The following is a 13,345-nucleotide window of genomic DNA, read 5'->3' as shown; positions in this document are numbered from 1 at the left end:
CAACCATAAACTTTCAAACCATTAAAAGGCAACTTTGAATGGGATTGTGGGCAACTTAATGAAAAAATAAGGGTAGGGAAGGGGAATCTAATGAATACAGTAGTACTTAAAAATGTATTCTTTAGAAAAATACCAATGACACAGTATTTGAGTGAGATAAAGTGAAGAAACCAACTGAAGAATGTGAATAGTACTGAGAATAGTTATTCTGCTGTTTTTAGTATTCAGATGATCAATTAAAAAAATGTGTTTTTAGAAAAAATTTCTTTAATACTCATGGATGTTATTTTTTAGGAAAAAATTCTACTTTTGAAAATTGTTTTGAATAAAGGTCTATCAATAAAAATCTATCAATAAATATATTGCTAGTCAATAAATATATTGCAAACATTACATAAATGTAAATAATTTTAACATCTTATACCCTTTTCATCCTCACAAATATCCTAATTGGTGTGCCAAATTATATAGCAACCCCAAATATACTGGAAGCCAAATTAGAGAACCTCTAATAAACCCTCTAAATATGTCATCCTAAGATTCTACTTTATTATCATTTAAAACAGCTGTTCAATCTGCTAAATACTAACTTTCAGAATAAGCTGATGAACTGATCTTTAAGTGTGTAATAACTGAAGTATTTTTGTATGAAAATTTACTAGTTTTGACAGGGCGTGGCGGCTCACGCCTGTAATCCCAGCACTTTGGGAGGCTAAGGCGGGTGGATTACTGGAGGTCGGGAGTTCGAGACCAGTCTGACCAACATGGAGAAACCTGTCTCTACCAAAAATACAAAATTAGCCAGGTGTGGTGGTGCATGCCTGAAATCCCAGCTACTTGGGAGGCTGAGGCAGGAGAATTGCTTGAAGCCAGGAGGTGGTTGTTGTGGTGAGCCAAGATTGTGCCATTGCACTTCAGCCTGGGCAACAAGAGTGAAACTCCATCTCAAAAAAAAAAAAAATTTACTAGTTTTTCCCTGATAAAATTGCAACATCTTGTTGTGAATAGACTCCCAAATACTATCCAAAAAGCATGTGGAATAATAATAAAGCCATGAAGGACTAAAATATACAGTCTTTTCTTTGGCAAGAAAATAGTTGTGCCAGTAAAGCCGCTATCAACTATATGCACTTTCACTCCCAACCTTTTTCAGAGCATAGGGGCCAGATGAATTGGCACTGCTGACCCGCTGACATGATTAGCAATTTAAAACGTATTATTTAGCAGCTAAGTGGAAAAATGCTATCAATTCTGGAAGATTTCCACAGCCAAACAATCCAAAATTGGGGCCAAGAACACAGTTTGCCAAAAGCACACATAATAAAAAGTAGCTAGGTTTATTACATGGTAATTCAAGCAATATTTTTCAACATGCTGCATAAATTAGTCAAGAAAACTATTTTTGGTATGAATATTTATATTTTCCCAATTACAAACGTATAGAAATTTTAGCCTTTGATTCATATTCCTAAAAGGAAGTTAACTGTATTATCAATATGTTTCAACCTGGAATGTTATATCTAGTATCCAATATCAGAGATGACAAGTAAAGGAAGTTTAACATATTAGAAGTTAAAAATACAACATAAGTGCTAGAAAAAAAAAGGAAAAGAGGATTTTCTAGTAAGAAAAACAAATAAAAAACTGTCTCTAGATTTGCACCTAGTTAGAGTATAGCATTCTGAAGTGTAGTCTTTGAATAGAATATATAAAGGAAGGTGTTATGTCTATGCTCAAAGCGGAGGTAAGCTGGTGGCTCAGAACTAAAAACACATCCACAAGGGACTGCTAATAGACATGCAGCTCATCTGTACAAATCAAACTCCAGAGGCGCAAATGGATACTTATTATCCACTTGCAACCAACCAATACAAATTACTAGGCAAACATACAGACTGACTTGGGGACTGATGGTCACCAAGAGCTGAGGAAACAATTGTAATAATGGGAGAAGTAACATTTATTGAGCAACTGAGTAACAGGTCTTGAGATGAGCATGTATGTACTCTCTCAGTCTTCCCTACTGTCCCATGAGGTAGGTATTTATCATCTCTACTTTAACATGAAGAAAAAGGCACAGGGGTTGAAGACTTTGCTAAGCATTACATCACTAATAACTGGCAGAACTTTTTAGATATAATATGAATCAGTCAGCAGGGTGATTCCAGGGTCCACAGTCTTAGCTGTTCCACCATACTATCTAGTAAACGTTCTAGAAATTAAGAAACAAACATGCTGGTTGGCTCAATCAGGGAATATACCACATAATGCTAAATAGTCATGTTTTTACCACATGTAGCTCTGAGCATTTTATTTCACTTACTTTTCACATAAGCTCTAACATTCCATTACAAAAATAACCCACATTACAGAAAATTTAGAAAATACAGAAAAACAGGCTACTAGACCTTAACTCTAAAACATTTTAAACACTTGAGTTAAAAATGTATTATGTAGTAGACCATACACATTAAAAATAAGGAGGCAAAAATAAAAGGTAATTTTACTACAATGAACTTTACACTCAAGAACTCTTCATCCTGTTGAAGACAATTAAAATAAAAACATACCACGATTTTGGCCAAGATTCCATCATCGCTTGCATCTAAGGTAACCACAGCTTTGTCAGTCTCAATTTCACATAATGCATCTCCAGCACTCACCGCTTCACCTACAAAACAAGACTGGGTTTGTTTTGTTTTTTAAAATATAAATATTACTATGTATACATGTACATACGAATAAAACATAAACAAATACCAAAATATTCCATAGCTATATCTGGGTTGTGTAAATACAAGTAATTCTCATTATTTGTGTGTGTGTGTGTGTGTGTGTATGTGTATGCTTTGCTGTAATTTCCAAAAGCTCTATAACAGACATAAATTATACTTGTGATAATAAAAAAGCTATTACAAAGATTATTGAGCATGTAAAAATGAAATCAACTTTAGAGACAATAGCAACAAATGTGTATTCACCTTTGAACAAATCAATTCCAGACTCCATACCCCCTTACTTTTTCAAACATTTTGACTATATTCCCTGAAGAAAAGTTTTACAATTAGCAGTACTTTGGGGTTCACATCTTAGGGCAAATTCAAAAAACCTGTTGGCAACACACAGTATAAATGAATAAAACATATAAAGCATAAAAAGAGAAAATCAAAGACACAACTGAAGTCAAATACGGATCACTTCTCTGCAAAAGAAAATATCTGGAAACTCAAAAACATTGAGGAAGACTTGAAGTTACAGGCTTACTAGCTTCTGGATCTAGGAGCAGGTTTGGAGTAAACAGGGTGAAACAGGTACAACAGTTTCCTTTAGGGATTAAAGGGAACTAAAAGTAGTTTGTTGGATATAGGAGACTCAAATCAGATTCACTACTTGAAGCTAGGGCTACATCAGGGTTCTTCTACTCATAACGTGAGGCTCATAAAATGCACAATCAAAACCTGTTGACTGAGACTATGATTCTAATCAGCAACCACGGGTCTAGGAAGGTGGGGACCAGACTACTGCCTCAATACCAGGAACAGAGTCAAGCCACCCTCTGACTTCAGGGCTGTATCTACCAACGTCCCCAATATCAATTGCAAAATTCCTTGGGTGGTGGCGGGGATTGAGGGGGAACTGTGTAGGAGGGAAGACATTAAAGCATAAACTTTCCACTTAAAAGTAAATTGCAGAAGTTCTGAGACACGGCCGGGCACGGTGGCTCAAGCCTGTAATCCCAGCACTTTGGGAGGCTGAGGCGGGAGGATCACGAGGTCAGGAGATCAAGACTATCCTGGCTAACACCGTGAAACAATCGCCTCTACTAAAAATACAAAAATTAGCCGGGATGCGGGTGGCTGCCTGTAGTCCCAGCTACCGGGAGTCTGGAGGCAGGAGAATACGAACCCGGGCCGAGTTTGCAGTGAGCCAAGATCTCACACTGTACTCCATCCTGGGCATTGTGAGCAAGACCTCACCTCAAAAAAAAAAAAAAAAAAGAAAGTTCTGAGACACATGAAGAAATCAAATGCTAAGAAAGCAAGCCACAAAATCAATAATTGTAATAAAAATTCATTTCAGAAGCAATTTATTTAGTGCAATCTGTCAAAGATTGTAAAATAAGTACTTGAGGATATCCAAAAAGATAAATGAAAGTAAAAGAGTCATCACAAGAACAAGAAATTAAAAAAAAAAAAAAGTATCAGGTAGAAATTAAAAAAAAATTAGAAATCTTAAAAATGACAAATTAAGTAATTGAAATAAAAAGAAACAACAGAATATATTCTAGACAGGGAACAGTGAAGGTATGAATTAGTAAACTGAAAGGTAGCACTCATGAACTACCCGGAATTTCATGCAGGCAGACAAAAAGATACAAACATGAAAAACAAAAAACAAAACAAAACAAAAAACAGAAAAGATCAGTTAAGTGACAAAGACTGAGGCTGCAATGTTTGCTAATGGAGTTCTGAGGGAATATGCTAGAGGCAATGGTGGAGAAGCAATACCTGAAGAAACAGTGGCTGAGAATTTCCCAGAACTGGAGATGTATACTCTCATCATCAAAGAGTTTTGAATGAGTTTAGGGCAGGTGTACTGACTAGCAGGGGGCATAAGGGATCTGTGTAGCTTGCTAAGAATGTTCTAAATCTTGATCTAGGTGGTGGTAACATGGGTATACATGTATATAAAATTTAACTGAGCCTAAAGTTTATGCAAGTTATACCTTGATAAAAAAATTAAACAGAAAAAAGAGCATTAGACCATATAAATATGAATCCATATTAGATACAATGTAAAGAGATAGCATACTATTAATGATAAAAACATAGTCTTTTAAAAATCTATCAAAGGGGAAAAAAAACAGATTACCTCAATGGAAAGACTGAGAGCACACTTCGCAGCTGCAATAAAGGTCGGAAAACAATGAAGTAATATTTTCAAAAGACTGAGGAAAAATAACTGTCTAGAATTTTATATGCTGCCAAACCATCATTTGAGAACGAAAGAGAAGTATTATTTAGACATATAAAGGCTAAGAAATTTTACCATCTATTAAAGATCTCTTTAAAAAGCTCTTACAAGATGCAGTTCATTAAGAAGAAAAGTGGAAGCAGATGGAACCCATGGGATATAAGAAACAAGTTATTGTGAAAATTACTAAAATGTTAACCACTTGTATTTTTAAAGTAATGTTTGAGGGTTTAAAAAGTGTAAAACTCAAACTCTAAACAATAATAAGATAGGTAAGGAAATGTTTAGATGCATGCTAACAGCTTTGATATACTCAGTTGGTGCAAAAGTAATTTTATTTTTACCACATTACTTTCAAAAATCCCAATTACTTTTGCATCAACCTATAATAGGAAAAAAATACTGAATAACACTAAATGTAATTGGCAAAATTTAATTTAAAATTTAAAAACAAATATAATCTACAGCATTAGAAAAACAGAGGAAAAATAAAAAATAAGGTGATTAACTGAAGGCAGGCACATGGAAAGAAAAGGCAGAGGATAAAAATAAAAATGCACAAAAAATGGTAGAAATAAATATCAGTAATCACAATAAATATAAATGGATTAAAATCACCCATTAAAAGTAGAGATTATCAAAATGGATACAAAAATAAAATCTAGGTAAATGTAGCTTACAAGAGATAGCCCTAACACAAAAACAGAATAAAAAATAAGGGGATAAAAATAGGTAACATATAAATACACCTCCTCACACATCAAAAATAGCTGGAATAGCAATATTAACAAGCAAGCATCATAAGAGGAAAAAAAGAAAATCTAAAACACTAAATTAATAAATATGCTCTGAATGTTCACAGTACAGAAAGTACTTCATTTGTGTACCAAGATGTTCAAATTGATAGTTACATTTTTAGGTAAAACAGTTCAGAGACACTAATATAAGTTATTTTTAAAAATAAATTGATATGTTAGATGATATTTATTGACCACCTAAAAGGTCCTTTGTCTAACCCCAAAGAGATGTCCCTAGTCAACAAACATTTATTAAAAATATATTGGGGTGGCCAGGCATGGTGGCTCACACCTGTAATCCCAGAACTCTGGGAGGCCAAGGTGGGTGGATCACCTAAGGCCAGGGGTTCAAGACCAGTCTGGCCAACACTGTGAAACCCTGTCTCTACTAAAAATACAAAAATTAGCCAGGAGAGGTGGGGGGCACCTGTGGTCCCAGCTACTCAGGAGGTTGAGGCAGAAAAATCACTTGAACCTGGGAGAAGGGGGTTGCAGTGAGCCGAGATCACACCATTGCACTCCAGCCTGGGCGACAAGAGCAAAAACTCCGCCTCAAAACAAACAAACAAAAATATATATATGTATTTATATTATATATATTTATATATTTTATATATATATATAGAGAGAGAGAGGGGCACTGACTATACAGCAGTGGACAGTAATAACAGCATAGATTTAAGATTCCTGACCTCAAGAAGCTTGCTTAATATCCATTGACAAGTAAACTGGAAAATAGAGCAGGATAAGGTGAGGTCAGGATGCTCTGGGAATGTTCAGGAGGGGCATCTAATTCAGTTTTCGGAAGGTGAGAAAAGGCTTCCTAGAATACAATGACCACCTAATCTGAGCCTGAAGAGGTGAGGAGGAGACAATCTGTAAACAGGCAGTGATCCGGGCAGAAGGTAATATACTTATAGTCCTGGAGGCAGAGAGAACAGGAAACTTCAGAGGAACTGCAAATAGTATACAGAGAAGTGAGGAGAGATTAGGCTGGTAAAATATGCAGAAAGAGACCAAAAATGACCTTTGTATGTCATAGAGAAAGCTACAGTGTCAGATTATATCATCTTACATACTTCTTTAAATGGCAGATGTTTTAGTGGTTAAAACAGATTGTACTTCAAAAGGAAAAAAAAAAAAAACATATCCTCAAAGGTTTCTGCTATAATCAAGGAAAAACTATAGAACTAGTAAACCTAGCAATTAAATACCTCTTAGATGCCTAGAAAATAGACTCCAGCCACAGAAAAACAAAATGATGCTATATCATCATTTGTGTTCATCAGTATTCAAATTCCAATCACACTTTAAGAACTACAGATTCGACTCCAGCCATATAACTTTCTCTGAGTAACTTGACCTACATAATTTTGTTCATATTCCAGATTCCTATAGTAGGTCTAATTTATTTAAAAATCACAAATTGCATATAAAATGTTACATTACTGCTAATTACTTTTTTAAATTGTGATTTCCTCTATTTACTAGACTATGAGCTTCTTCACAACAGGGATAGGACACTTAAGTGTTTTATATTCCCATCCCCATTCCTCAGGTTTCAGGCCAGTGCACCATACACAACGAATTTTAGATTAAAATGCTTTAGAAAAAAACATAACTTCACAAATCCTTATTTCCTCATAAGGTATACATCAAACTATCCTTTACATTTCTTTTGGTTCTAACATTCGATTTGTAGCACGCTTCTGATATTTAAAAAGACAGCCTTTTTTGCTTTTTTAAAAAACTATACCTATATATTTTCATATAACACAGACATATATGTTAGCTAGATGAGAATGCCAAGGGAGAGGGGAGAAGAGAAAAGCAGGAGGAAAGACAGGGAAAAAATGAGAGGACAAAAGAGAGGGAAGTGGTGAAAAGAGACACAGAAAACTTTACCAACAAACCCCAGGAAAGTTTTAAAAACACAATAATATTACATATGGAAGCATTACCCCTAATTCATCACAAAACCAAAGTTCTATTTTTCAATAATCAAACATCATGTAAATGCCAAAAGAAAACTCTGAGACCAAATAATGAGCCATGAATATTCCAAATCTACTGAGTTTCAGCTGTGATCAAAAATTTAGTGCTGTAGCTTAGAACGATTCCTTGGCAAAGTAGTTACAAGGAACCTCTCCTAATTTAGATATGAGTTTGATTCCAAGCTCTGACAGTTACTAGGGATCTTGACCAAGTTACTTAATCTCTCTCACTCTCAGGAAAATTTTAAATATGTGTGTGTGTGTGTGTGTATGTGTGTATATATACATTTTTTTTTTTAAAGTCTTGGGGCTGGAAGTGTTAACGCTTCACATACATCTTTATGTAACACTTCACAACATCTCTAGGTAAAAATAAAATGTTAGCTATATAACCATTTAGAATCAAGACACATGTATTCCATATTCTGTCATGTCTACCAGAATCAAGATACGTTTTTTCCCCATATTCTGTCATTTCTACCAGAATCAAGACACATTTATTCCATATTCTGTCATTTCTACCAGATCATTCAACAAACATTAACGTATAAGGCACTGTACTAAGCACTGGGTATGAAAACAACAAAAAGAGAAGTTTCTGTCCACAAAGAATTTAAAGTAGAAAAGAGTGGAAAAGACTGAGCAGCTAGGATAGAGGGTCCTGGACAGCGTGAGGTGACACATGGCTTCTCAGCTGTCAGGTTCATAGCTGACTGTTTGAAGAAAGAGATGGCGGCCCAGGAGTGTTCCTGCACCATCTTCTCGTGGTCCATGTCAGTGGCGGGAGTGGAGCGGGCCCGGGGCGAGAGTGCGGGCCCCAGAAGGGGCCAGAGCAGAGGCCCGCCCGGGGCTGCTCCCGAGCACTGACGCCAGCATCATCATCCTGTTCCTTTGTCCGATGGGCAGCTGCCAGAGCTGAGGACTGAAGTATACAGAGGCTTCCCTTTCTCTTTTTAAATTCTAGACATTAAGTATAGCCTTGGTCAAACACAGTTAATGGTGATGTTTATTTTATTAATGGACTAAGTCCTGAGGCTTTCACAAAATAATTTTGTTCTGCCAAAAATTAAGAATAAAAGTCTTTATGTAAAAGGTGCGTGTGGTGGTAGTGGTGGAAGAAGAGCTAGTTTTTATCTGTAAGACCAAGTTATCAGATCAACATGAACATTAAAGAAAAATTCCTCTTCTTAGTGCTATGTTGAACCACAATGACAACAATAATCAGAGACAAAAATAATTCAATTGTTTACTCCACAAATATTTACTAGCTGCTCCATGTGAATGACACTGTGTGTGACACTATGATAAAAATAGTAATAAAGTAAGACAGACCTGCTTCAAGAAGTTCCTAATCTGATTGAAGAAGAGTACAACAAGCAGGCAATGACAATCCCATCCAATTAGTACCTAGAGCAGAATGGGAATATAGAGGAGGGGCCCCTAGTCAGTATTTGTCATCCCTTTTCACTTTACACACACCCAAAGAAGGATAATATTTGCATGGCCAAAGACCTGAGGTTGCTAGGCCAGTTGAGGTCCTGCCCTACGGGATGAAGGCATGAGTAGTAGTTTGAGAAGGGCCCTGTGAGACAAGGTCAACCGCCCACACATCCCTCTGGCTTCTTCACTAAGTCTAGTAGCTACTGTATTCGACAGGTTAACACAGAACATTTCCATCACCACAGAAACTTCTACTGAATAAAACTATTATCTATAATTCCATTCACTAATTTTAAAATTCTGATATCATACAAAGATTTAGCAATAAGTGTAAAAAGGCATAATGATGGAATATAATTCAGTAACAAAAGAATGAACAGCTGATAAATGCTACGACATGGATGAACCTTGATGCTAAATCTGAAAAAATCTAGTCACAAAAGATCAAATATTACATGCTTCTATTTATATGAAACGTAGACAAAATGCAAAACTTTAGAGACAAAAAACAGATGCGGACTGTCTAGGGATAGAGATGGGAGAAAAAAATGACTGCGATCAGGCAGCAGGGATCTTTTTTGGGGTGACAGAAATGTGTTCTAAAACTGGATTGTGGTGATGGCTGCACAACTCTATATATTTACTAAAGATCACTGAATACTTAAAATAGGTAAATGTTATGGTATGTAAATTATACCTCAATAAAGCTGTTAAAACCGTAGTACATCAAAAAAAAGGGAAGCTATTTGTGAAATGTACTTTTCAAAATTTTCCATTTTAGCACCACAAACATATACATATTCCCAGAAATAATAGAACCAAAGCGTCTTCTACAGCAGAATTCAGAGACCCATATAACTCTCTAGTGGCATCTTGTGATATAGGATAAGGCTTTCTTCAAAATGGTTTTATTTCTGAATTTTAAACAGTAACAGTATATTAGACATAGTATAAGACTTTCACAAAAACTATTTGAAATACAAAAAAAAACCCTTGTCTCAGGACATAAGGAACACTGCAGCAACAAGCACTACTGTCAAGCATGCTTACCACGTACATTCTAGGCACTGTGTGTGTGGCTAAGTGCTTGATGGAATTATCTCAGCCTGGTTTTATTCCATAGTGCTTCATGGCAGAGTAGAAAAATCTCAAATATTTTGAGAAAAAAAAACAAGGTTTTTCACAACCTCAAATATTCTCTTACAAAAGGGGAACAAGAATTTTTTTTTCCTTTTTATTATTTTAACAGATTTGACAGTTCAATTGATGAAAAAATAAACTAGGTCCAGTTTAAACTGAAAATATCTGAAGCACATGCCCCCTCCAAATAAAAAACCTGTAATAAAAATGCCGAATGATAGCTCAATTGACCTTTCAAAAGATTTTGAAATTGTGGCTGTTACCTAGCACTTTCAGAGTGTTTTCTGTACTAATTTTATCATGTATAATGTTTTAGTCAATCCTCAGACTGAAATGAAGTACTCTAAGAGTCATTATAGAACTTATTTTCTTAGACTCATGAGTTCAACAAAGATGGAAATAATTTATATGCTATAATACAGCATATTTCAGTTACTTAAAAAAAGAAAATAAGTTATCATAGAATTATAAATCCAGGGTATTCTGTACCTTAGATTTCATCTAGTTCAACTCACTCCCAGGTAGTTCATGGCAGAGGAGGAAACCCAAAGGAAAAACCATGATTCCTGGGCCAGAGTTTTTCTTTGCACCCTCATCTCCTTGGCATAAAATGTCGCGCGCGCACACACACACACACGCGCACACACAAACACAAACACACACACACACACACAGCATTAGTAAAAGAAGCTGTGAATCAGTCTCAGATTTTTGAAAAAACTTAATGGTTTCAAGACTGAACTGCTGTCCATTGAATGTTCTCAAATACTTATCTAGTCTTTGCTTAGAAGTAAACTAGATTCATAATTAGATGCAACACTATCATTTTTCATGAAAAATATCAATTTTCTTAATGTATAAAGGTCTAAACTCATTGTTTTATGGTGACCATACATTTTAAAAAATCTCAAAATTCAAACAAACAAAAAACAGTTAATAAGAGAAAAAAAATCTATGAAAAGTATAGTGTCAAAATATAAATTTGTTTTTAATATAAAATGAATGAAGCAAGTTATCATAAATGTACCAAGAACCAGGCATACTTAAACATATATGGATACCCATGTATACAGTACATAAGTGTTAATGAAAAGCAGCAAATTATAGATCACAAATCACAAAGGTGATGAGTTTAAAAAAGAAGCCAGTGAACTACTAAGAACCAAGGATTAAGATTGCTTTCAATTATTTACTGTGCTTTGGCAAAAACAAATTTCCCTTCAGTTGGCAGAACACAGAATTTTAAGAGCAACCTTCAGGGAAACACGCTCCAGGGACTTAAAATATATCCTGGCCTGTCCTACATGAAAATAGCATACTGTAATCAAAAGGGAAAAAGAACAGAATAATGAGACCATATGTCTCCTGGCTCTTTATCTTACTGCTCATATTCTAACGGGTGTGAATAACTTATTAGATTGCCAGTGAGCTGGAAGTCTGAAAGATAAATGTGGCCCAAGAATCCCCTCATCTGCTTACCTATAAATTCTCAAAGTGTGAAGAAAGTTAATCTTTTTAAAATAATCCCTAAAAGACTGTTCTGTGTCTGAGTAATTATTTAATGACACCAACACCATGTCATATTGAATATGGAAATAGCCAAAGCTCTATAATTCATCAGAGAAAAGAAACCTAAAAATAGATTCCAACTCATTATATTATTTATAAAGGTAAAACTTTCTTAGATACTGACAATTATTTTAAAATATGGTAGCAGCCATGCAGAGCCAACTGCTCAAAATGCTTTCCAATGGGGTACTGGCTCTTCCATTTACATTACACGTATCTTTCTTAAATTCTAGAAAATTATCTGCCAAATTTTTCTTTGAAAATTACCTCTTCCCATTTTCCTCTTTTTTATTCTTCTTCTGAAATTCCTATTGGGTTACTGAATAATTTTCATTTTACCCTTCATATGTCAACTTCTCTCTCATATTTTCCAGTGCTGTCTCTATGTGTTACATGCAACCTAATTTCCTCCAGTTGTCCTACCGTTCACAAATTCTTCATTCAGTCCTGTCTAATCACACTTCAGCCCACCCTTGAGGTTTGGGGGTTTTTAATTTGAGGGACAATATTTTTCATTATTAGAAGTTCTGTTTATCCTTTTCAAATCTGCCTGGACTTTTGTAATTCCAATTAACTGAAGTTCTGGGATCCAGTCCTGCTGCTTCTTATGCCTATTGACTTTCACTCCTAAAAGACTTCTTCTACATACGTTAGTAAATACGGGATTGTGACTTTTGCTAAGTGAGACTTTATCTGCAAATTCTTTGTGGTTTGGATTAGAAGCTGTATTCTTCCAGAATAATGGCTTCTACCAGGTAGCCCACGGAGGCGATCAGCCCAGGACAACTTCACTTCTACCTATGGGTTCCCAGAAAATGCAAGTACTATAAATTTGACCCTCAGGAGGACTCTTTAGGGGAGTAGGCATTCTTATTCCATATAGATTCAAAATCGATTTGCCTGTTATCACATGGCATTAAATTCCATCCACATGCTGATGACTCTCAAATTTCTCTCTCCAAGTCAGACTTCACTCCTGAACTTCAACTCCTATAATCAATTGTCTATTGAACACTTTCCCTTGAATGTCTAATATGCATCTCAAATCCTACCACATCCAAATCTTAAACTGATTCTTGATTTCCCTTCCTTCCTCCTTCCACCCACCCCACTACCACCAAAAAAAAAAAAAAAAAAAAAAAAAAGTCAGAAACTCCAGCCTTCCAGCTCAGGCCTAGTGGTGCACATGGCCTCAACTCCCATTCACCACTCCAGATGTGGGGACACTTGGTGATTTCCTTTCTCTGCATTCCAGCACCACTTAACATTGAAACGATTTACTTATAATATTATATCCAATAGAGAGCAGATGCTTTACCCCATCTGTTTAGATGGTCACATTGATTAAGAGTCCTCAGTGTTGGCTTTTCAAATGGGAGCAGGAAAAGCAGGCTACTTAAAATTGCCTATAGTTATCTCTTCATACCAGGT

General features: G+C 35.5%; 1 protein-coding gene across 2 annotated transcripts in view; it reads right to left on the bottom strand.

Moving 5' to 3' along the window:
• Positions 1–13,345, bottom strand: part of PDHX (pyruvate dehydrogenase complex component X) — a 73,574-nt gene that overhangs the window by 39,334 nt on the left and 20,895 nt on the right. For both annotated transcript variants that reach the window (XM_003910041.5, XM_031653401.1), the window contains exon 3: positions 2,571–2,671. In XM_003910041.5, coding sequence (XP_003910090.2) covers positions 2,571–2,671 — 101 coding nt within the window. The remainder of the gene's footprint in view (positions 1–2,570; positions 2,672–13,345) is intronic.

This window comes from Papio anubis, chromosome 12 (genome assembly GCF_008728515.1).
Source record: "Papio anubis isolate 15944 chromosome 12, Panubis1.0, whole genome shotgun sequence".
Lineage (NCBI taxonomy): Eukaryota > Metazoa > Chordata > Mammalia > Primates > Cercopithecidae > Papio > Papio anubis.
The sequence above is the reverse complement of the archived record's forward strand: the minus strand, read 5'-3'. Positions and strand labels throughout refer to the sequence as shown.